Source organism: Schistocerca nitens, chromosome 1, assembly GCF_023898315.1.
Source record: "Schistocerca nitens isolate TAMUIC-IGC-003100 chromosome 1, iqSchNite1.1, whole genome shotgun sequence".
Taxonomy (NCBI): domain Eukaryota; kingdom Metazoa; phylum Arthropoda; class Insecta; order Orthoptera; family Acrididae; genus Schistocerca; species Schistocerca nitens.
Window position 1 is genome coordinate 1038641563 of NC_064614.1, and position 26221 is coordinate 1038667783.

The following is a 26221-nucleotide window of genomic DNA, read 5'->3' on the forward strand; positions in this document are numbered from 1 at the left end:
TCACGGCACGGTGTACCAAGCAAACTGTAACCCCTTCACATTTATGCCTGCCATCCAAGAACAAGTAGAGGACTCACCGCAAACATTCTGTGTCATCTCGCTCCATTGGTCGGACACCAGTGGCAGCAGGACTGGGGAATACCGTCCGTTGGGTAGGATACAGTTAACGCCACACCACAACACAAACAGCTGCATCTGAGGTGAGGTGATGCAGTGACTCGGAAGCGTGGACTGCTGACGAATGGCTGCACGTGTTCAGCAATGAATCGCGGTTCTGCTCTACCTCGGAGGAACATCTCCAACCAGTATAAAGGCAACCTGCGGAGAGGTCCCGTTCTTCCAACATTTTGGAGAACCACAGCGGTCCAGAATGAGATTTTCACTCTGCAGCGAAGTGTGCGCTTCCTGGCACATTAAAACTGTGTGCCGGACCGAGACTCGAACTCGAGACCTTTCCCTTTCGCGGGCAAGTGCTCTACCATCTGAGCTACCCAAGCACGACTCACGACCCGTCCTCACAGCTTTAATTCCACCAGTATCTCGTCTCCTACCTTCCAAACTTCACAGAAGCTCTCCTGCAGACCTTGCAGAGCACTTGCCCGCGAAAGGCAAAGGTCCCGAATTCGAGTATCGGTCCGGAACACAGCTTTATTCTGCCAGGAAGTTTCGAACCACAGCGGTATTACACTTTGTGTCATAGTGTAGGGAGCCATCGTGTATGGCTCCAGGTCACGACTGATACTGATTGAGGAAACTCCGACGGCACAACGGTACGCCACCGACACCCTTTGTCTCCATGTTTTTCCTCTCATGTGACAGTATCGCGGTGCCGATTTTTTAACAGGACCTTCTTTGCCACCCACGACACGTAAATCTGTGAACTGTCTGCGTGATATAGGCGCACTCCCCGAGTTAGGATGCAAAGCACGACAGAAGGTCGAAAGCTTCACGGTTGAAAATGAAAAAGCGAGAAGTGTTTGTCAGAATCCGACTTCGTATTGGCTCGTGAGAATTGTTGGGATACCACAAGTACTCTTTGCCCGCCAGAGGTAGGAGACAGAGTACAAGCTGTGGTTTTGCGCACAGTTTTAGCTCGTCACATACAATCAGCTACACTGTTGTATCACCTGTATTGCGTCCACGGTTACAACCAGTTTCCCTTTGTAGGCCTGGTAGAGAGCTGCAGAATACATAGTACGGATGTCACTCTCAGCTGTATTTATATATCATATTTTATTTGCAATCGGTATCGGTGTCACCTTAACCGCCTACTGGCCCATGAATGTAGAAGACATATATTTGTCATAACTGTACAAAATTCAGTAGCCAACTATCTATAATTACTTTCCAAATTGATGGTACATTACTTCCATTAAAGTAAATGGTTCAAATGGCTCTAAGCACTATGGGACTTAACATCTAAGGCCATCAGTACCCTAGACTTAGAACTACTTAAACCTAACTGACCTAAGGACATCACACACATCCGTGCCCGAGGCAGGATTTGAACCTGCGACCGTAGCAGCAGCGCGGTTCCGGACTGAAGCGCCTAGAAGCGCTCGGACACAGCGGCCGGCTCCATTAAACTAAATCAATTTCAGTTTTCATATTTACATGTGACCAGCAAAGTGTTAAAACATACTACATTGTCATACATATTATTTCTCAAATCAACATCCCTTTTTTTCCAAAACATACTAATCGTACAGGGATGAATGAGATATAATTAGAAAGTTTTTTTAGCCAGCTTCTGACCTGTTCACCGGTTTTACCCTAAATCTTACTATTTCTGGAAATTTAAACATAAGAGACTTTTGACAGTCAGTATCTATACTTTATGAAGCTAACTTACTAATCCCGAAAGAGATATTACCTTTTCATATTGCCTAAGTATAAATACCATTTAACTTATTAACTGCATAATTTGTATACAGAATTGTCATAGATAATACGCGTGGCCACTGCCGTAGTCCATTAACTCTGCCCCTATCCCTTAAAGGAAACGAAAAAGTAAAAGTACTCAAAGATAACACTCTTACGTCAAATATAGCTTACACAGAAGTGTTGTAATGCTCTGTGAAGAATTTTATTCAAAACTGAGTGCATAGAACTGTATGTAAAAGGATGTACCATAAATTCATGATTATTATTTCATGTCGTTCCGTTCATTTTTATAGATGCTTTCTCTTCATTCCCACGACTACCCTTATCCCAATGACTACACGTACTCCAAGTACCGTCAATATTTAAAACTATAAAAAGTGCCAAAGATACTCACAGGTCTCTTGCCATTTATAATTTTTGCACTGTAATCAGACTGCGATGGAAATGGATTAATAGGCAACAGCACTGAATGTGCACCATATGATTAGATACACATGGGGTTATTCAGTAGGGTGCAGGAACATACTGGGTTGCTTCAGTTATATTGCGGTGGGAAGTTAGTCCTCTTGAGTCACTTACATAAAGTGATACCCACATGCATCGTTAGATATGTAACTATAGATACTAGCTAGCTGATACTGCATTTTGTACATTTATGACAAAGTTTTGTGCTTTATTCAGGGGCCTGAAGATGATTTCATGCAGCACCGAAATCAACTGCAAATGGAATAAGACCAATAGATACAAGTGAATGTGTCACACCTACTACATGAAAACGTAGTAACAGCTGTTATGTACGTAGAATACTTGCACAAGCTGATTTCAGAACCGCAAGCCCACCCTTGCTGGCAGCAGAAGCTTGGAGGAAGCTAGTTTTTCAGACCATTCTGAGGCTGACAGGTGTGACTGTTTTTACCAAAGCCCAAGAGTGATTGTAGCCGCAGCCTTCGTGCTGCACTCGGGGGCAAATTAGCAGCTGGGAGTGACCTTCGCTCCGCCACTGGCTGGCGCGTTGTGTGGCTATTTATTTGTCCCGCCGCATGTTACTGGCGCGCTGCGTGCTTGCTGTGTTGCTATCCGAGAGTGAAGTGGGTTTCAAACCAAACATGAAGCAGCTTTGAACACTAGACTTCAGATAGTTCTCACGAACGACGCGTGCGGTCTCTGCGGCGTTGCATGGGAACCAGCACACGCTCCCGCCCGTTACTGGGACGATGTGGCATGTGTCGCATAGATTTTAACCGAGAACAGAATAGGCGAGAAAGAAGTCTGAGCTCAGGGTATGTTCTACAATTCTACAACACTTGGACGTCCATGAGATCGGACAGTAGTTGTGCGTATCAGTTGTTCAGGTGAGCTACGGTTTATCATGGTTAAAACGGGAGGAAACTCAGCAGCAAGTTCTGTATAGTATCTGACGGGGATCTCATCGGGCGCTGGAGCCGCGTTTACTGTCATTCACTTGAAACTGCCTTGCATATTACATCTGAGTGTCAGACACTGTTCAATGACTTATCCTAGCACGGCGTGGGACCCTTCCTCCCAGCTTCACTTCTGCCAGTACCCCATCTCCTGTCTTCCTACCTCCACAGGAGCTCTCCTGCGAAGATGAGTGATATATTTCGAGAGTGAATTTTCTATCTACATAGGACTGTGAAGTTTGGAAGGTAGGAAATGAAATACTTGCAAAAATAAAGCTATGGGAGCGAGTCGTGAGCCGTTCTGGGGTCGTGCAGTTGGTGGAGCATTTGCTCGTGGAAGGAAAAGGTCCCAGTTCCAGACCAGATTCGGCAAACGGTCCCTATTTCTCAGGAAGTTACAAACCAGCGCGCGCACACCGCTGCATAGTGAAATATATCACTGATCGTATGCAGTGCAGCAAGAGGTAAACTGAGGCAGTATAACTGTACCTTCCTTTCTAAAGGGAGAGTTAAGAACGCAGTTCGCTTTTCTCTTTTGTTTTGTTACCTCATTCCATCTCTTGCATCATCCATCTTCGCCTGGACAATAACTTTGTTGCCACTGACACCCTTTACGTATAACGCAAATTTCGTAATTTGCCTCAGAACGAAAATATGTAGCTTTTAGCTACCCTAGCATTAAAAATCAATTAAATTTGTATTATTTTCATTACATTTCATGAAATACTGGAACTAGGAAGTGCCACATCGTCATATGAACGTATTAGGTGTCTTAGAATTCTCTCCAAATTGATTCACATCTACTTCTGCGTGATTACTGTACAAGATCACCCTAAAGTGTTTGGCAGAGGGTTATTAGAACCACTTTTCACACTATATCTCGACTGTTCCATTCTCGAATAACAGGCCGGCCCCGGTGGCCGAGCGGTTCTAGGCGCTTCAGTCTGGAACCGCGCGACTGCTACGGTCGCAGGTTCGAATCCTGCCTCGGGCATGGATGTGTATGATGTCCTTAGGTTAGTTAGGTTTAAGTAGATCCAAGTTCTAGGGGACTGATGACCTCAGAAGTTAAGTCCCATAGTGCTCAGAGCCATTTGAACCATTTTTTTCGAATAACAGTTGCTGAAAATTAAATACCTAAATATTGGTGACGGTCAGTGCTCCCTAAATAGGCGGGAGTCAACAAAATATTTTGACAGAAGGAAAAGGCTGGTGATTGAAAGATATCACCACAACGAAAAACACATTTGTTTTAATGATTGTCAGTCTTTCTGTGCGATGTTTCCTGTTAAAATTGTTTGTAACTGTAATCCCTCGGTATTTAGTTGAATCGACAACCATTAGATTTGTGTGATTTATCGTGTAACCGAAATTTCAAAAATTTTCAAATGTGTGTGAAATCTTATGGGACTTAACTGCTAAGGTCATCAGTCCCTAAGTTTACACACTACTTAACCTAAATTATCCTAAGGACAAACACACACACACACACACACCCATGCCCGAGGGAGGACTCGAACCTCCGCCGGGACCAGCTGCACAGTCCATGACTGTAGCGCCCTAGACCGGTCGGCTAATCCCGCGCGGCAACCGAAATTTAATATACGTGTGGAGGACCTTACACTTTTATTGTTCAGTGTCAGCTGCCACTTCCACACTATGCAGATACCTTATTTAAATTGTTTTACTTTTAGATTGTAAACGACAATATTATTTTAAGAGTCTAAGAGAGATACTCAGATTGTATCCTAAATCATAATATAATATATTAAGAACAGCAAAGGGCCTGTATTACATCTTTGAGAACCTCAGATATCACGTCAGTTTCACCAGATGGCCCGTCCCCTGACAGTAAATTCCAGGATGGTTCCTCTGAAAAGGATTCGAGCGATATTCTTTCCCGACATCGCCTGTGTCCCCGAGGACCTCATATCGGAAGAACGTTAAAACTTATTCTTCCTTCTTTCCTTTGTTTTGCAGAATTTGGCTTCCAAGAAAACAAGAGGGGGTGGCATTCATCCTGAGCAACAGGTTGTGTGCGAAAGCCCTGAATCCATCTCTCTCCAAGGCGTTTTATATTCTTTCCATATAATACTAGTGCAGCAGCATACATAGTACGGCTTCGACAAGCAGGGGAGAGATACTGGTATTCAGAGGCTATGTTCTGGCCGATAGGCGTGTTCGAAAGTTTGAATCTTTAAGATGTTGGCTCTGAAGGGCGAAATGTCGGATAAGAGATCCGGTCCGAGATGTTTGTGCGTCACGGTTACAGTAACGGATCCGTTATATTCCCGAACAGCAACGAACTACGTAAATAGGAATCGACATGTCCGAACTTTTTATTTTCCTTAAATATCCGTCACAATTGCGATAATAAGTTTTTCCATGTGATGGCTAGTTTGGGCATCACGTCCATTTTCAAACCAAATTCATAATGAATATTTGGTTAGTCATATGTACGTTGTTGAGAACTGTTTAATTACTGTTACATTTGAGGTCAAGTTTGAAAATGGACGCGGTGGTCCGAAATGAGTCACTACAGGAAAATGACTGTTATCGCAACTGATGCGGATATTGAAAGAAAATAAAGATTTGATAACACAAGTTGCGCCATCAATATGTTGGAACTTCTTATAACCGGACTTTGAACACGCCTATAACGAAAGAGCTAGATGGTAACCCATCCCAGAAGCTGTTTTCCAACAGTACTCGAAGATTTAATTTACACCAAGATTGTTCCTCGAAATTCTTCATGAGTGACACTTGTAGTTTGTGCTTTGAGAGTAAAATAAAGCACTCACAAATTATTCTAAATTTGTTACATCGTTACTATTGTATAAGAGTCGTTTACTTGCCCCACGCGGCATATTGTAAATACGATACGTAATAGCAAGTTGTCCTTAAATGTTACAATACACATGTAATGAACGTTGTGTGCATCTCAGCCCTGGTCATGAGTAAAAAGGGTGTAGCAAGTATTATTAGCGAACAATAACTTCGTACCGTCTCCACTTCCCACACATGTTCCCGTAAGGCATCGCGCAATCTGCATTTCAAATGCCAATACGTAAATACTTGGTCAACACACTGTATCTCGACGGAAGGCTGTCAGCTGCAAGGTGTCAGCGTAGTTGCCTTAATTTAATGCCACTTTCCACTGAAAATCGGTCAGCAACTCTCGGGGATGCGCAGGTGGCTAGTAGAATAATGGTGATACCTGGGCGAAGATGATTAATTGGATGTTGTGTGTTTAATAATTTGCTGTAATCAGACTTAACAGTACGAATAACAAGGTAAATGTAAGCTTTCGCCCAGACTAACACGTGACCACTTCCAGAAAATATTCGCATCAAAGATTAAGTAAGAATATAAGGCAGACAATACCAGAGCTTCTATTGTCTCTTCAGAATCATGTGGCTAGATGATACGAAACGAAATCTGTATGCCAAATATGGTGTGACTTTAATGTTTGAAACTTAGTGTTAACGATTGTTCCTCGAAATCACTTCATTAATCGATATAAACATGATTTTCCATATAACCAGACCGAATGAAGTATGTTCCCCAAGGATAGCGGTACATTTCGGAACAACTGGATGCACAGGCATTGAACATTTTGTACAGTGATTTGGACAACTCATTCAGAGTGAAAGTAGTATAACAAAATGTTATATTCAGTTGCATATCTCATCACTTTTAGAGCCCCCCCCCCCCCCCCCCCAACAAACACACACACACACACACACAGGCGCGCGTGCGCGATTTTACTCAACCAGTTGTTATTGCTCTTCGCCAGTCTCACTTAAGTTTTCCGGATGCCCAACTGCCTGAAAGGAAACAGAGAAAAAGCGATCAGGAACGCTATTAACGTGAAGTACATTACATGTATCTGAAACGTAAAGTGGCAGGCCAGCGAATAATGTATATTGCTCGGTGATACAGAAACTGGACAGGCCTATTCTTCCTTCTGCGCCTAATGTTTTTATGTTCTTTATTTCTGCAGGCAATTCTTTGACGATTGTTATAAGTATGTGTAGCTCATTTTTCTGATACACGGCCTTCATATGTACTCTACTTCTCTATGGTAATTATTTTACATCCGGTGTCATAATTGGCTGTTTAATGCTGAAAAATCTCTTTTTACATTACATGGACGAGCCAAAATTTTGTTTTTTAAAAATGTTCTTGAGAAATTCCTTATTGGCAGTCGTTTTCATTATTCTTAGTGCTCGTTTTTAATAATAAATTATAGTTTCGCAAAACGTTTCTCTCAGGAACAAAACTTAACGGTGCTACCCTCAACGCTAGGCAGTCATTACACTTGGTCGAGCAATAAGAAGGCATTTAGTTTGCTATTCGACTTTGCAGAAGTGTGGGTGTAATCATCAGAATGTTTGGCCAGATCATCACAAACCCACCTAATGTTTCAAAATACGTAACAGACGCCCTAACGGATAACCATCTTAGCGTTCAAGCTCTTTCTCGGAGTAAGGGTGACCTGACTGGACCACATCATTCACCACTCACATGTTTTACCGTCTGCTGACATTCCTTTTAGTTTATGTGCACTGACCCGAGACCTCGATTTTCCGTTTGTTCCAGGAAAGGAGGCTGTTGCAGCGGTAACAGCGGTGATGTTAACAACCAGTCGACTTCCGTAGTCGATTCCGACACGACGAGCACCGACCATCTGGAAGCTCGCAATTCCCTCTGGAAGTTGACGTCATTTGAGGAAGCACCTACCACATTACAGATAGTCGACACTGGGAAGCGGACCGGGTTAACCGATTAACACGGTAGGTGGTAGCGCAGTACTGAAAAGCTCCATCATGAAACAACCCACTAAGGCTGCTAATTACTAATATTGGAAAGAATTTTAAAAATCTGTGTCGTTGCTTAGAAACAGTCGCTGATTTTTCAGAATTTGCTTATTAACTGGCATGACGCGTTTTGGGTTTAACCCATCATCTAATGAGCTGTGATATACAGACCACAGTAACAGATTTTATGTTACAAATTTTACAGTTCCTTTGTCTAGTGTTATTTCATCCCCTCAACCCCTCTCCCGCCCCTATGGACAGCGGCGGGCTCACAGGGATGCAATTTGCTTATTTTCAGCCACACGAGATTAAAATTTAAAAAAAAGTAGTATAAAAAGTGAACGTGCCGGTTGACAAATGTGAACGTGTTACACAATAAAAAGACCGATCGTCAGCTGCACAAGTTAAATATAAAAGGTTGATTTGCGGACTAATTGAAATATAGAAACAGATGAATAGAAAATGAATGTCGTGCACGAATATATAAAAACAGATAGACCATCAAATAAAGTAAAACGGAAAGGCCGATTTGTTGACTGATTAAGCCGGCCAGAGTGGCCGAGCGGTTCTAGGCGCTACAGTCTGGAACCGCGCGACCGCTACGGTCGCAGGTTCGAATCCTGCCTCGGGCATGGATGTGTGTGATGTCCTGAGGTTAGTTAGGTTTAAGTAGTTATAAGTTTATGGAGACTGATGACCTCAGAAGTTAAGTGCCATAGTGCTCAGAGCTATTGAACCATTTTTTTGTTGACTGATTAAAATAGACACAGATGAGTGAAGAGACGAATGGATGTCGACTATCAGGAGTAAGGGTATCACGGGAACGTAGCATTTTAAAGTAGTGGTTAGGAGGGGGTTTGTGCTGGTTGATGTTTGTAGTAGGGAAGAGTGGAGAGCGAGATGGTTCCGAGCCAAGACTTCGGAAGTTGGTGGAGAAGACTGGAGGGGAAGGAAGCCCTGACAAGAGATGGATATTTTAGAGAAACGAAAATTTCTCGCTAAGTCAGTTCTAAACGAACAATATTCAAGAACAAAACTCTTTTTGGTACAGAAATTCATTCCATTTTAGATACAAATACATGAAACTGTTTTTGACGTCAAATACTGTCATAAGTAGTATACAGAATAACAGGTAGCGCCTAATATTTAAACTGTTTGCAAATAGCGTAAAGCAACTGCCAGAGCCTCCGCATGTGGAAGGAGGAAGGCTGTGTCACAAAGGGTGGCGTAAGTGTGTCGGTGCACGTTTAAAAAACGCCGCACAGATACATTATCTTTGTAAGTACAGTATCACATCTAAATTTTTAAGGCACGACTGCCGAAAGTGCATGTCAGTATACAAAAATTTTAAAAATTGCTTGCCCACACATGCGTGAAAAACCCCATCCTATTTATAAAAATTTCAAGTGACACGTTACATAAATCCAGCATATAAAAATGTATACGAGGCTTTTTGTTTGTATACATAACGTAAAATTGTAAAGGCATGACCAACTGAAATCTGTTACAGTGCAAATTGGCTATGTAACATGGCATAAAAATATTTTCATTTTTATGACAAAATTAAATTTCATGGGTCGTTGCTCATTCGACCAATTGCAAATACGTACAACAGTAGTTACAAAAATTAACTCTCACTTTCAATTCCATAATAGAACAAAGGGGAAACTACGAACGCGCCGCATTTCAACGTCAGTGCAGTCGTACAAGGAACACTAAACGTCTTGAATGCAACTCGGTTTTATACTTCATAACAACATATGTCACAAACAAACAAAAATTATTATTATTTGCTTATTTATGGTGCACCAGAGAAATAATAAATTTTTATATTTGGTACAAACAGTCGGCATACAGACAGATACAATGTCCCAGATTTTTGTTACCCAGGATGCCACGTAATTGTTACTCGTTTAGTAGAGTAATCGAAAAAAGTATTTCGCGCACATATGTTGATTGAAACATTGATAACACTTTTGCAACCTTCTTATGGTGACATGGAACCTCTTCGCGAGGAAAACAATGTACAAAAACTCCTGGACAGTTTAATTGTAATGGAATTTGTCACTGCAGATCGATCAGTTCCATCTGCGCTTGTACAGGTCCGTTTTCAACTGAAGTGGCAAACGCTCTCGAAACCAGCTCAAAAATAGATGGAAAACATATAGAAAACTCTTCAATAGGTTTGTTTATAAATAACTCATCTGCTACCAGTCACGATTTTCTTTATTTTTCGCACGACGAGTTTTGGGAAATGATTCCCATTTTCAAGTGAGATTTTTGTGTTATGTCATTCCTGTGTGATGTTGTCGATGTTTGAGATTCTGCTTCATTTCATTGACTTTAATACAATATATAAGAAAACACGCGAATTTTAGTTGGTTGTCGATCCTTTTGTGAAGTTAGTGGCGAAATTAAGAATAATTTGTACTTACAGTTTCCTTATGGTCCATTTGTGCAGTCTCTCACACTCACTAAACATTACACACAACTTGTTGTATACTTTTAAACATCGAAAATATTTTACGTAAACAAAAGTCACACAGATGTTCATATAAGTAGTCCACAGAGATGACATTATAGGTCTTCCACAGAGATTATTTTTGTACAGAGGTTATTTACCTTCACAATTTGGATCATAATTTACTTATGTCTATTTTCCAGTTGTGCTTATTTCTATGTGTTACTATCTTTATTTAGGTATATTACCGAAACATCTGAAGAAATTCACTGATTCACTTTCAAGGTTTTCGTTTAATATTTTATCTTCATATTTTCTGTAATGTGAATATATCTCCAGTTCTTCTAGCAAATCCATTTTATGTCCTTTATTTAGTCGGTGGAGTACTTTGACATTAAGCTCTATTCTTCCAAATGGGTGTCCTGTATTATGTATGTGTTGCTATGGCTGATGTAGTGTGGCTGTTGTGTGTGTAGGCTTTTATGTGCTCTGTGTACCTGGTGTTGATATTTCGGCCTGTTTGTCCTAGGTAGAACATGGAGCATTCCTGGGATGTGACCTTGTATATTCCAGAGTCTGTGTATGGATCATGCTTACACTTTATATTGTGTATTAGTTTTTGTTGTAGTTTATTAAATGTAGAAAAGCCAATTTTTACTTTCGTTGACACAATCCTAGACAAAGTGAAGAAAGACCCAGGTACATATTGCACCACAGAAGAAAAAGAGGAAAAACAAATGTATGTCTAGTATCCCATACATTGGGTTTACAGCCCTTGGAATTTTTAACAGAAATAAATTTACTATTTTGTTAGTGCCAAACAAAGGAATAGAAATAGGAAGAGGATTGAAAGTCCATTCGCCAGAATTTGAGCTGCTCTGTACCCTAAGTTGGTTTACAACAACCGGACGAATATGTACATCCCAAAAATCTGTTCAAAAAAACAAACTGCGTTTGCCGTTTCATTTGTGCGTCCGCTTCCCATGTTGGACTGCTGCAGACACAATAATTACCGGATGCAGCGTTCCTCTATTTTTCGTGTTTCCTCCTGTCGGGCGCGTTGTCACCAGGTAAACATCATTGCAATTACAGGCAGGAGCTCGTGTTTGCTGTTTTTTCCCCATATGTCTCTTTCAGACGATTGCCTATTGCAATTATTATGCGATTTGAAGGCGTAAACTTAACTCTGACATTTTAATTGATCATCCAGTTGTCCTTCGTTTGGACAGATATCTTACGAAACCATGCGATCTACACGTGCAGTACAAAGCTATGAGAGGAGTTGTTTACTAACTACTGTTCATTAGGAGAATGTGTAGCACCGCACAGTGATCCCCTGTGCCAGGCCGTAAAGGAGATGCTTCTTTTCCATTTCCATTCTGCAACCAATGCATGACCAACTAGTTTAAATATTTAGGCTACTTGGACTAGTAATGGTATCCGAAGATCGTTTCCGCTGCAGATGGTGATTCGTTAAGCATATAAACATATCTTATGCAGCTACCTGAATTCAAAAGTTACCGAGGAAGCTAACTCCAGCCCCGAATGCTTCTATTATAGTGTTTCGTTTTCTAAGTGTATCGTGCAGTTAACTGTGATTTATGGATAATTGTGAAAATGGGAGGAGGAGGAGGAGGGTGAAACCCGGCATCAGTGGTAGACAAGTTTCTTGAGAACAAATGTAGACAGTCACATTTCACGTTCAGTTTTAGAGCAAATTAATATGGCATTTTTGGAGTGGTATGTTTTTTGTTCTAGACTAAGACTTAATGTAACGTACGATATTTCTCATATTAACAGTGCTTTACTTTCGGGTAAAATATTCCGGAGGTAAAATAGTCCCCCATTCGGATCTCCGGGCGGGGACTACTCAGGAGGACGTCGTTATCAGGAGAAAGAAAACTGGCGTTGTACGGATCAGAGCGTGGAATGTCAGATCCCTTAATCGGGCAGGTACGCTAGAAAATTTAAAAAGGGAAATGGATAGGTTAAAGTTAGATATAGTGGCAGAAGGAACAAGACTTTTGGTCAGGTGAATACAGGGTTATAAATACAAAATCAAATAGGGGTAATGCAGGAGTAGATTTAATAATTAATAAAAAAAATTGGAGTGCGGGTAAGCTACTACCAACAGCATAGTGAACGCATTATTGTGGCCAAGATAGACACGAAGCCCACACCTACTATATGCCAACTAGCTCTGCAGATGACTAAGAAATTGATTAAATATATGATGAGATAAAAGAAATTATTCAGATAGTGAAGGAGACAAAAATTTAATAGTCATGGGTGACTGGAATTCGAGAGTAGGAAAAGGGAGAGAAGGAAACATAGTAGGTGAATATGGATTGGGCCTAAGAAATGAAAGAGGCAGCCGTCTGATAGAATTTTGCACAGAGCATAACTTAATCATAGCTAACGCTTGGTTCAAGAATCATAAAAGAAGGTTGTATACATGGAAGAATCCTGGAGATACTAGAAGGTATCAGATAGATTATATAATGGTAAGACAGAGATTTAGGAACCAGGTTTTATATTGTAAGACATTTCCAGGGGCAGATGTGGGCTCTGACCACAATCTATTGCTTATAAACTTATAACTGAAGAAACTGCAAAAAGGTGGGAATTTAAGGAGATAGGACCTGGATAAACTGACTAAACCAGAGGTTGTACAGAGTTTCAGGGAGAGCATAAGGGAACATTTGACAGGAATGGGGGAAAGAAATACAGTAGAAGAAGTATGGGTAGCTCTGAGGGATGAAGTAGTGAAGGCAGCAGAGGATTAAGTAGGTAAAAAGACGAGGGCTAGTAGAAATTCTTGGGTAACAGAAGAAATATTGAATTTAATTGATGAAAGGAGAAAATATAAAAATGCAGTAAATGAAGCAGGCAAAAAGGAATACAAACGACTCAAAAATGAGACCGACAGGAAGTGCAAAATGGCTAAGCAGGGATGGCTGGAGGACAAATGTAAGGATGTGGAGGCTTATCTCACTAGGGGTAAGATAGATACTGCCTACAGGAAAATTAAAGAGACTTTTGGAGAGAAGAGAACCACTTGTATGAATATCAAGAGCTCAGATGGAAACCCAGTTCCAAGCAAAGAAGGGAAAGCAGAAAGTTGGAAGGAGTATATAGAGGGCGATGTACTTGAGGACAATATTATGGAAATGGAAGAGAATGTAGATGAAGATGAAATGGGAGATACGATACGGCGTGAAGAGTTTGACAGTGCACTGAAAGACCTGAGTCGAAACAAGGCCCCGGGAGTAGACAACATTCCATTAGAACTACTGACGGCCTTGGGAGAGCCAGTCCTGACAAAACTCTACCATCTGGTGAGCAAGATGTATGAGACAGGCGAAATACCCTCAGACTTCAAGAAGAATATAATAATTCCAATCCCAAAGAAAGCAGGTGTTGACAGATGTGAAAATTACCGAACTATCAGTTTAATAAGTCACAGCTGCAAAAAACTAACACGAATTCTTTACAGACGAATGGAAAAACTGGTAGATGCCGACCTCGGGGAAGATCAGTTTGGATTCCGTAGAAATTAAGATTGCAACTATGTGTTGAATAAAAATTCATAAACTATGGCGGCCGAAGATTTTTGTTATAATCAGTCACTATTATTATGTCAACTGCACTTCCAAAATATAGCGGAGGAGCAGATGATGTCCAGGATATACTCGCGAGGACTGTAGGAGGATACAGTTGGTGTGATGAATGGGAGCTTGCTTTAAATGTAGAAAAATGTAAGTTAATGCAGATGAGCAGGAAAAACTGTTGCGTGATGTTCGAATACAGCATTGGTAGTGTACAGCATGACACAGTCAAGTCGATTGAACAAACAGGCTTAACGTTTGCAAAGAGATTTGAAATGAACTAGTAAGCGAATGGTCGGCTTCGGTTAATTGAGAGAATTTTAGGAAAGTGTAGCTCGTCTGTAAAGCAGACCGCTTACAGAACACTAATGCAACCTACTCTTGATTACTGCTCTAGTGTTTGGGATCCCCACCAATGTAGAAAGATCGAAGCAATTCAGAGGCCAGACGCTAGATTTGTTACTGGTAGGTTCGAAAAATACGCGAGTATTGCGGAGATGCTTCGTGAACTCATATGGGAATCCCTGGAGGGAAGACGACGCTCTTTTCCCGAAACACTATCGAGAAAATCAAGAGAACCGGCATTTGAAACTGACTGCAGAACTATTCCACTGTAGCCGGCCGTTGTGGCCGAGCGGGTCTAGGCGCTCCAGTCCGGAACCGCGCTGCTGCTACGGTCGCAGGTTTGAATCCTGCCTCGGGCATGGATGTGTGTGCTGTGCTTAGGTTAGTTAGGTTTAAGTAGTTCTAAGTCTAGGGGACTGATGACCTCAAATGTTAAGTCCCATAGTGTTTAGAGCCATTTGAACCAATTTGATTCTACTGCCACCAACATACATTTCGCGGACAGCGAAGATAAGAGAATTTAGGGGTCGTACGGGGGCATTTCCCATCGTTCTAATTGCGTGGGGAACAGCAAAGAAAATTGGTAGTATTGGTACGAGGTACCCTTCGCCAAGCGCCGTTCTGTGGCTTGCAGAGTGTGAATGTAGAATTAGATGCAGATCCATAAAAGCGAAAATATCGGCTGTGAGCAACCGTATAAGGATGCAGAAGACACATTAAGTATATTCACAGGAATTGCTGTCTTAGTAATGGAGGATAGCATCAAACTATTTAAAATGATAGAAATAGGTCCGGTTTCCTCTTTCTGTAACACCATCGCCTGGGAGGCTGAGTACATAATTGCTACGAGGGCGTGCTGAAAAGTAATGCCTCCGAATTTATCTGAAAATTCTTAAAGCTTTTTAACTAAAACAAACGTTATAAACATTCTAAAACTTTGTCCTTCCAGCTCTCTGCCGCTAGAAGACTCTGAACTGTAGCGTGTAACATGGCGGAGTGTAACGTAACTATGTCGATGCGTGAGAAATAGCGTGCTCTAATCGAGTTTCGAATAAGAAGAGTTAGTCCACACATGGAACCCGCTCTCCTTTTTCGCGGCAGTGCCAAATTACACAGTAGTGCTGCGACATCCGCAACAATTTGACGCCTTGGGTTCACTGTCATCGATCATCCTCAAAGTCCCGGCTTAGCCCCATCATATTTTCATCTCTTTCGAAACCGTAAAAGAACACCTTCGAGGACTTGTGGTGGTTCTTTCTACGTGTGTGTATTGTTGTCATTTGTTTGTTATGTAATGTTTTGAGTTAATATTATTCTGCCTGCTTCACAACTGGAAAATTATTTACGCCATGGATTCAGTTACGGTCCTTCTCGCAGTTAGTTTGCCCGACAAACTGTTTTGATATCAAAAGACACCACCAGCACAAATTATTCTAGACACACAGCTGCAGTTTAGTTTTGATAATTGTTTTTATTTTTGTGAAAAGTCAATGCTTAGGAGATTCTCCCAATATTCGTTAAGCGGAGATCAAAAAAATCTACTGTTGTTACATTATATGAATATAGTTCAATATTAGAAAAACTATTACTGCTTCAAAAGAAGAACAGCATATCAAGAGAATTCTCTTACATTTACAGTTATTTTTATTATTTGTCAAAATTAGCAAGTATTAAAATATTTATTACGACTCTGGGCCGTTATCATTTAGAACAATGGCGTTGATCTCTGCACTAATGTTCCCCTATAAAACTTGCATAAATTATTTAAGTCACGCACTTCATGAGTATAGGATCTGTTACAGTAAAACATTAGCTGCACTTTTAAGTAATATTCGATTATAATTAGACTAAATATTACATGAAAGGTACACATTTTCGTGCCTCGTCACAAAATGGCTTCCTACACAACCAAGAAACAAAAGGGAAGTCTGTCCAGTCCTTATTCAAAAGGAACAGAGATTACAATTACATTCGCAGATCATATTAGTTTATATAGTCTTCGTGCTTTTTCTGCGATAATATTTATTTGATTACGACGTTAGTTTTGTTATATTTGCGAAGTTCTTCAGTATTATTTTTTCACGTTATGTGGCGTACCGCCACAGACTTCACTTTGTTAGTGATGAAGCGGCACAAGCAGAGGTGATAGGGTGTCTCCGTCTATAAAATCACACATTCTACAATGACGGTGTCAATGAGAAATGTATTCGCTCTCAGGGTGACGGACAGAAATAAATATGAAGAGACGAAGACTAAAGATGTAAAATGTTCATAATTTGTTTGATTTTAAAGGGCTTTAAAAGTCTTCACATAAAAAAATTTCGAGGCTTTACGGAAGAGATAATTTCGTCTTTTAAAACCTGCAAATTTACTTATCTTCTGGAATAGCACCAAAGGAACCAGTGATTTCAATTTCGCGACGGATTTACTACCGTAGACAGTGTGGCATTTCGTCACGACATGAAGCATTGCAGGAGAGATTTGAAATATCATTTATCACAGTGATGCACAATCTTGGGATCGGGTACCAACGAGAATTCGGACCAGATCCCTCATTAGCGACCTCAGGTGCGGGCTCGACTATAATGACAAAACGCACAGATCAAATTTTAGAGCTCTTGGGACATTCTCCAAAGAACGTCAGGTACATAACGTCTTTCTCCCGGTGGTATAAGACTTCGTAGAAGACTGCTGATGTCCAATGGTGATGTTGCAAGAAGGAAAGTTTAAAAAAAAAAAAATTGTCTTTACGTAGAAAGGTGAAAACGTACATACAGCGTTGTTTCTCTGAGTGCTGCTAGCCTGTCACGAATTCTTGTGCTTCATCTTCATTTCATTTCATTATAATTTTCAAAGGCCGAGGGCATTAGTTTCAGATTGTTTCGCTAAGAAATAAAGCAGTGCCCTTTCATCCGTCCCAAAATTAGGACGTTTCCTCATGCTTCACAGCGCATGTCAATAAAGTTCACATTTCCATTTCTTGTTGCAGGAGTGGTAAAGGATCCGAGCAGAATACCATGGTGTTCCAATCGGATTTTATGGATGACGAGTACGAGGCGCACAGTATTCAGCTTGACGAGGAGACAGGCGAACATGTGGAGCCGATCCAGTTCACGTTCGTGGAGGGGCTAGCCACCACAAACGAGGAGACCGGAGAGCCCGAGGCATTCCGCCTCAAGGTGAGACTCACCAGTCATTAGGTATGACATCGTAGCGAGTATAGCGGCAGGTCAAGCAGCGCAGCTCAGAACGTTCTTCATTCACACTTTTGAGGATCCTCACCATACGCAAAAACTTTTTCTCGACCTTCATTGCCTTCGCTTACCTAGGTACTGCAGAACTGTAGGAGACCCCAAGAGACACACAAACACTAGAAACTAAAGAGCCATTTCACTCCACCACCTCCCGTCTGCCTTAGGACTAGCTCTAACAGAACGGCCTGTAAATATCAAGGGAGCATAATGGTTCCAGTTTCTCATCATGCTGGCATCTTCATAACACTCCAAGATACAAATGAGTAGCGCCTTCTCCATTTTAGTCTGATGCCTATTTGCACTGCTAATATCGATGCCCTTGCCTTCTTCCCGAAGGTTGTTTTCACTTATAGGGAAGTCAAAACTTCTCTGTATGCTGATTAAGTCCTTCTGGTGACCATTTCTCTTTAGATTTCCTGGTATTTTCTCTGCTGTCATTGCACCTTGGCTTTCTTGTGCATCTTATTTATTCCATTCGTAAATGACTTATTTCGTTGTATTCCTGTTTTTCCTGAACATTTTTGTACTTACTTACTTCCTTCTTTCGTCAAACAATTGAATTACTTCTTCTGTTACCGAAGATTTCTTCGTTTACCTTCCTTGTACCCACCTACATTTGACTAACTTCTGCGACAGCCTTTTTTTTATTATGACCATTCCTTTTCAGTTGAAATATCTACAGTGGTATTCACTACTGAATCATCTACAGCCACGGTCAACTTCGAACTCACATAATCATTCTCCAATGTTTCAAAATCCCGCTTCTTTTCACGCTGATTCTTCTTGACGGTTTTTGCAGGCATCGGCGTATTCTTCACCATTACGAAATAGTGAATTGCATTTGTTTCTGCTCCTGGGCACGTCTGACAGACAAATCTCTCTCTCTCTCTCTCTCTCTCTCTCTCTCTCTCTCTCTCTCTAAATAGTCTACATAATGTAATCAAGTTGGTATTTTCCCATGAATCCAGTTCTTTCCCAAGTATACTTCCCCCGCTTAAGGTTCTTCCGCAATGTATGTACTGTTAGCTTAAATACACTGGTGTCCAAACTTAAAGCAACAAACCAACATTATGCAAGGTTGCATTGATTTTGCCACAAAACAGTATTATCAGGTGATAGTAAAGTAGAAACAATATAAAGAATACAGAAGGTAAACAACTGCAAAGCGCGTAACGAAAGAAAAATGTTCGTTTTTTCCAACTTAAGCGATTTATGCACACATTTCAACAACTGGTTAATGCGCAAAGTATGGGGTGTGACCACCTCTGGCAGCAATATAGACCTGACAAACGACGGGACATGCTGTGAATGATGCCATCAATCTCATGTTGGGCAATAACGCCCATTCCTCCTGCAGCGCTGCTCGCAAGTCTTGGAGAGCGGTTGATGAATGCTGACGTGTCCCTACTGCATCCCAGATGTGCTCTAAGGGATTCAAATCGGAAGAGCGACCTGGCCACGCCATGCATGCAATATCTTCCGTTCCCAAGAAAACATCAACCACGCGTGCTGTGTGAGGTCGAGCATTATCGTCCAGCAGAATGAAGTCTGGGCCCACAGTACCTCGCAACAACAGCACATGAGGTTCCAAGATCTCGTCACGATACCTGACAGTAGTTAAACCACGCCGATTTAACCGTCCAGTTTCATGAAGAGCTGTTAGAGTGGTCAACATAATCCCTGCTCACACCATTAGGCATCATCCTCTACATCAGTCTCTTTCCACAATGGTCGGGTCCCGAAATCGTGTTACACCTTTCCTTCAGATGCAAATCCGTCGAGAACTGCGGTCCAGGCCAAATCGGGACTCATCTGTGTAAAGACTATTGGCCCACCGTTTGACTGTCCAGGTGACATGTTGACGGCTCCAATCTAGACGTTCCCTTCTGTGAAGACGCGTCAGAGGTACACATACAGCAGGTATGCGACAATAAACGCTATTCTGCTGAAGCCTTCTGTACACCGTCTGCCTCGCTACAATAAGTCCAGTGGATGCTGCGAGGTCAGATGGCAGTTGCCGTGCGGTACTAATCCGGTACTGTCGTGCCCTCACAGCCAAATAACGGGTCTCTCTTTCTGATATTACACGTGGTCGGCCCCTCCCTGGTCTTCGAGATACAGTTTCGATCTCTCTAAACTGTCGCCACGTCTGGAAAACAACAGAACCATTCACATTCAGCCATCGGGCCACATCACTTAGCGAGTATACTGCTTCCATTCTTCCCATATGCCCCCTCCTCCACAGAGAGCCTGGTAGGCTCTTCCCTGTGCGATAGTGCACCGTCTGTGACTGTGCCACAGCGATTGTGAAAGTGAGACTACCCGGCAATGGTTCTTCCATAAATGCCACAAAGCCTGTACTCTTCTGTAACTGTTCTATACTCCTTCGCCTACTACAGTGTTCCGATCGATCCCTCATGCAGGTGCATATCCAGGGGTCCTCTTCTGGGTGAGGGGGGGGGGGGGGGGACGTTGTTACTGGCTCTCCCTCCCACCGTTGTAATTTGTTGTCGCATTCACTTTTAACGTGCAGAGGTGCCTATGATTTTAATAATAAAAACACCTAAGTATATTAAGTATATTGTAATTATAAAGACCATGAAACATTTCAAAAATCTATGCAGTAAATGTCCAAGAGCAATGTAATAAATCATACAGCACATGAGAGATAAACTCTCGAAGTTTCTTCTACAATGTTTATAAATTTTCTGTATATTTACCCTTCGTCACAAGGCACACATCTATCGGATAGCCAATTCTGCCCATATACACCCAGCATGCTGCAGTTAGTAGTAAGAGCAGCTGCCGCGATGCCATGTCACAAGTCTTCGAGGGCCTGCGGTAGAGATGGAACATGAACACTATTCTTGATTTAACCCAAGACAAAAATTTGCAAGACGTCAAGTCTGGAGACGACTGCGGTAGCCACTCGAATAGAGCCACGTCGTTGGTCACAGCACGCTCTATCCAGGGATATGGCGATGCTTCGTTCAGGTAATCCCGTACACATTGTGGAAATATGGAGGGCCGCCATCTTGTTGAAAGATGAAATCCTGCTATCACTTTCATGTTGTGGCATGAGCCACAACTGCAGCATCTCGACATAGGTGATACAATAGGTAGTGATTTCAGCGAAAAAGAAGGGTCTGTAGACTGTCTTGTTGGGCACAATGCAGACGACTTAACTTTCTCGGAATCCTGGTCGTGTCCGACAATAGTATGTGGAGCCTCTGCCCCTATACTCGTTCGTTTTATCAGCTGATCTTTCCCGAAATATGAAAATTGAGTCTTTACTAAAGATTAATTTGGTTCCAAACACGTCATTTTCGAGACGGTTCTGCTTACAAATGCAGAACACCATACAGCACAATATGCCTCCATGGCTTACAGCTTGCAGGAGCTGTAATTTGTAGGCTTCAATCTTATTCGCATTGTTGGCTGAGGAATGTTCAATTCTGCACTACTCAATAGTTAGACTTTGTGGGATTTCGCAGCATCACGTCCCTCACATGGTCCACCTGTATGTTCCGACACGTCCAGTCAGTCCGAATGTTTTGCACTGCACAAACAGCCATCTTCCTCGAATTTCTGATATCACTTCACTGTCTTGTTGCAAATTAGTGGTGTCTTGTGAACCTTACCGCCGAGAGCTCTTTGCACACTCACTGACGTCTGGCAAGTGACAAATTGTAGCATAATAAATGCTCTCTCTGCTTTGTTCGCCGCCATTTTTAGCAGCAGCGAGTCAGTGGTGGCCCTGTCAGTGATTTCCCAAATTAACTAGCCGACACCACGTTATAAAAAAATAGGTTAAAGAACTTGTCTTGCGCTATCTGTGTAATTAGTTTATTGTGTTATGTTTAGCTATTCACCTATACATATTTTTCAAGATGTGTCATGGACTTTATAATTCCCTCGTACATAAAATTATTTAATGCAATAATCTGTTAGATAGTACTTAGTACATAGCCAATACAATTTACAAAGAAACTAATCTCACGGAAAAATATAATCTGAAAAAAGGTCATCCAAAGAATTGAAATTTACATGTGCCATGAGACTGATTTCAGAGCTGTATCAGCAACAAACCCTAACAAATTTACAGTGTCACAGCTTACAAAAATACGCTGAGGTGACAGAAGTCATGGGATACTTCCCAATATTGAGTTGGACCTCATTTTGCCCGGCGTAGTGCAGCAGCTCAACGTGGTATGGACTCAACAAGTCATGGAAAGTCCCCTGCAGAAATATTGAGCCATGCTACCTCTATAATCGTCCATAATAGCGAAAATGTTACTGGTGCAGGATTCTGTGCACGATCCGACCTCCCGATTATGTCCCATAAATGTTCGATGGGAGTCACGTCGGGCGATCAGTGTGGCCACATCATTCGCTCGAAATGTCCAGAATGTTCCTCCAACCAATCTTGAATAACTGTGGCCCAGTGACATGGCGCAAAGTCATCCATAAAAATTGCATCGTTGTTTAAGAACATGCAGTCCCGCAGTCCACGAACGCCTGCAAATGGCCTCAAGTAGTCGAACATAACCATGTCCAGTCAGTGATCGGTTTATTTAGACCCCAGGCCCCAGTCCATCCCACACCATTATGGAGCCACCATCAGCTTGCGCAGTGCCTTGTTGACAACCTGGGTCCATGGCTTCGTGGGGTCTGCACCATACTCGAACCCATCCTCTGACTGCCCAAAAACACACTTGTCCACGTTCAAGACGACACCGTAAGGCTCCAATCGCTCGAAAATCTCTCGCAGATGTTGTCGGTGTTGATCGTGGTCAGCAGAGAACACTAACACATCGTCCAGGTAGGCGAAACAGAACGGAAGCCCCTGGAGAACCGAGTCTATAAACCTTTGCCAGGTCTGAGCGGCATTGCGTAAACCGAAAGTCATAAATTTGCTTTCAAATAAACCGAAAGGCGTTATTATTGCAGTCTTTGGAATGTCGTCATTGGCCACCGGAATCTGTGTATACGCTTTAGCGCAGTCCAGAACTGTGAACACCGTGGCACCATGTAAAGCGTGATTATAATCCCTCAGTAACGGAACGGGATATCTGTCTGGCACTGTTCGCGCGTTAAGCGCACGGTAGTCACCGCATGGGCGCCAAGCTCCACCCTTCTTCGGAACAAGATGTAATGCGGAGGACCACGGGCTCTTAGATGGCCGCATTATGCCCTCGAGAATCATGGCGTCAAATTCTGCCTTCGCTATCTTCAATCTGTCCGGAGCGAGACGCCTAGGTCGTCATGCTACTGGGGGACCATCAGTCGTTTGAATGTGATGCACCGTGTCATGTGGTATGAACCTGCGAGCGCCGGGCGGCCTGATCAAGTTCGGATAGTTAAGCAGTAATTCAGTGTACTCACCCTCCGTAGCATGGACCAACTTGGCACTGTGCGTTGCGGTGTTGCGACGGAAACCCGTGACTGCTAAGCCAGTGACGCTGTCTACCAAGCGTGCGTTCGCGACGTCCGGCAGCAGGTGGTAGTGCGCGAGGAGATCAGCCCCGACGATCGCCTCCGTGACGTCAGCCACTGTAAAATTCCACTCGTACGCGCGACGTAGGCCGAGATTAAGCTCCATCCTCTGTGTGCCATATGTTGCGATGGAAGAATTGTTGGCAGCCGTCAGACGGAAGGCAGTTGGCGGCCGGCAACGATGTATGGCTGTTCGTGGTATGATACTCAGGTCCGACCCAGTGTCAATTAAAAACTTAACGCCGGAACTCCTATCGGTAACGAACAGGCGCTTGGAGGATAACTGGCAGTCGGTTGCGCCTATTGTCGACCGCCGGTGGCGTTTGGGTGCGAGCATGGCGATGTGCACTTCCTTGCCTGATCGCCGAATCGTCGGTGGTACCAGCACAACGGTACCTCGCCTTGCGGAGTGGTAGTACCGCCGGAAGATCTGCTTCTCGAACGCCGCCGTCTGTATCGACTTCTTCTATTATTGTCATCGTCACGTGCCAGCAGCGCACTGACCTGGGCACACAAAAGCTCAACCTTGGCAGCGAGAGAATCATGGTCGGCTCGTGCTACAGACGCGGTACTGTTTGCACTGTTGTCCAACGCCGCGACTGCGCTGACCGGAGCCGGTGTGATCGCGTCCTGAATCCGGTCTGCTAGCTGCGCCACGTCATCCAGCGGCATGTCCGTTTGTGAGGCGATTGTGGCTTTTATTTGCGGCGGCAACCTACTGCTCCACAGCGTTCTGAGCAGACTGTCTGGCACAGTAACGGTGTCAACTTTGCTGCGTAGATGTCGCAGGTATTGAGAAGGCTTCCTGTCGCCAATTTCTTCCTGTGTCAGAACCTGACGTATCCGGTCCTCTTGTGACGCGGCCACCCGTCGAATCAACTCTGATTTTAGCCTGGCATAAGCTCCAGCCTCGGGCGGTGCTGTGATTATGTCCTGCACCTCGGCTGCATAACGTTGGTCGAGTTGGCTCACAATCAGCGCAAATTTAGTTGCTTCGACCGTTATTCCAGCGCAGCTAAAACTTGCCTCTGTCTGCGCGAACCAGAGTACCGGGTTGTCGGGCCAGAACGGCGGCAAACGGACTGCAATCCTGGAGACGGCCTGCTGTTCGGTCATTATGTGCTCGTTACTTGCGTAGCTCACGGCTGCTTCTTCTTAATCACGTCAGTCTCTGCTTGAATCACGTCGGTCTCTGCTTGAATCACGTCGGGGTCACTACTTGTCGGGTTCAGCTAAACTGGTGGCTGTCCGACCTTTGCTTAACGTGATTCAGAAGAATGAAGACCTTCAGTTGAGTAACAATAACTTTATTGCGAGCGCGCATCTGACGACGCCCGGCATGCATGGACAGATCGGAGCTATAAAATTTCCTTCCGGCCTATACAGAGGATCCTTAATCCTCGGAAACTTCCGTAGTTAGGACAGAAAACAGTACTCGTCCACACAAGTCAGGAGGCACGGAACTAATAACTAACTCAAAAAACAAGGAATAATAATAATAAACAGAACGTATATAAACGCTAGAAAACACAGCGCCTCTAGAGGCTGGGCGCGGAACTACACAAACGTCGCGTAAAGTAATTACGACCGCACACCACTGCACTGACACACGCGCACAGCACACACACACACCGGCGAGCTTGAATTAGTGCGCGGCAGCGTCGCTACAAGCTCTTACGAACTGAAATCGGGACTCATCGAAGCAGTCCACGGTTTTCCAGTCGCCTAGGAGCCAACTGATATGGTCAGGAACGGAGGAGGGGCGGTACAGGCGAAGGCACTCGTCTCGATCGTCTGCTGGCATAGCCCATTAACGCCAAATTTCGCCGCACTACCAGAACGGATCGTTCGTCGTACGTCTCACATTGATTTCTCCCGCTATTTCACGCCGTGTTGCTTATCTGTTGGCACTGACAACTGTGCGAAAACGCTGCTCTCGATCGTTAAATGATGGCCGTCAGCCACTGCGTTGTTCGTGGTGAGAAGTAATACCTGAAATGTGGTATTCTCGGCACACTCTTGACACTTTGGATCGCGTATTATTGAATTTCCTAACGATTTCCGAAATGGATGTTCCATGCGTCTTATCTCCAACTGCCATTCCACGTTCAAATTGTGTTAGTTCGTATCGTGCGGCCATAATGAAGACGTAAACCCTTTCACATGAAACACCTGACTACAAGTGACAGCTCCGCCACTGCATTGTCCTTTTATACCTTGTCTATGCGATACTACCGCCGTCTGTAGATATGAATATCGCTGAGTTTTTTCACCTCAGTGCTAATTCGACGTGTGCACCCACCACCTTCAGTACTTCACCATCTACTATGGTAACGATCAGAGATTTGCGGATTATACTTTCAGGAGTGTGTAAAATTTACATTTAATGAGGAAAATGCTATTTCCTTCTGTCCATAATAGGAAAAGTCGGTCTTTATATTTTTTCGCAATAGAGTCTCGTTCCCTTTCTATCTTGCCTTACTCAGCTTCCTGTGGTTTTCCGGATGTACTTGTAGCATCAAGAAGTGTGTCAGATTTGTTGCTGATAGCAGTACAGCCAGACAGTATGTGCCTTTAGCTGGCTCGAACGTTCTTTGAAGGTAGTCAGGCAGCAAGTCCGGCCACGTAATATTTGCATTATATTTAGACTAAATATTACATGAAACTTACATGTTTTCGTGCCTCGTCACAAAATGGCTTCCTACACAACCAAGAAACAAAAGGAAAGTCTGTACAATCCTTATTCAAAAGGAACAGAGATTACAATTACATTCGCAGATCATATTAGTTTGTATAGTCTTTGTGCGTTTTCTGCGATAATATTTATTTCATTACGACGTCAGTTTTGTTATATTTGCGAAGTTCTTCAGTATTATTTTTTCACGTTATCTGACGTACCGCCACAGACTTTACTTTGTTAGTGATGAAGCGG

At 43.0% G+C, this 26221-nt stretch overlaps 1 protein-coding gene across 2 annotated transcripts in view; it reads left to right on the top strand.

Moving 5' to 3' along the window:
* Positions 1–26221, top strand: part of LOC126196912 (uncharacterized) — a 207091-nt gene that overhangs the window by 174974 nt on the left and 5896 nt on the right. For both annotated transcript variants that reach the window (XM_049934597.1, XM_049934598.1), the window contains exons 2-3: positions 7908–8101; positions 17529–17718. In XM_049934597.1, coding sequence (XP_049790554.1) covers positions 17557–17718 — 162 coding nt within the window. In that variant the 5' untranslated portion in view covers positions 7908–8101; positions 17529–17556. The remainder of the gene's footprint in view (positions 1–7907; positions 8102–17528; positions 17719–26221) is intronic.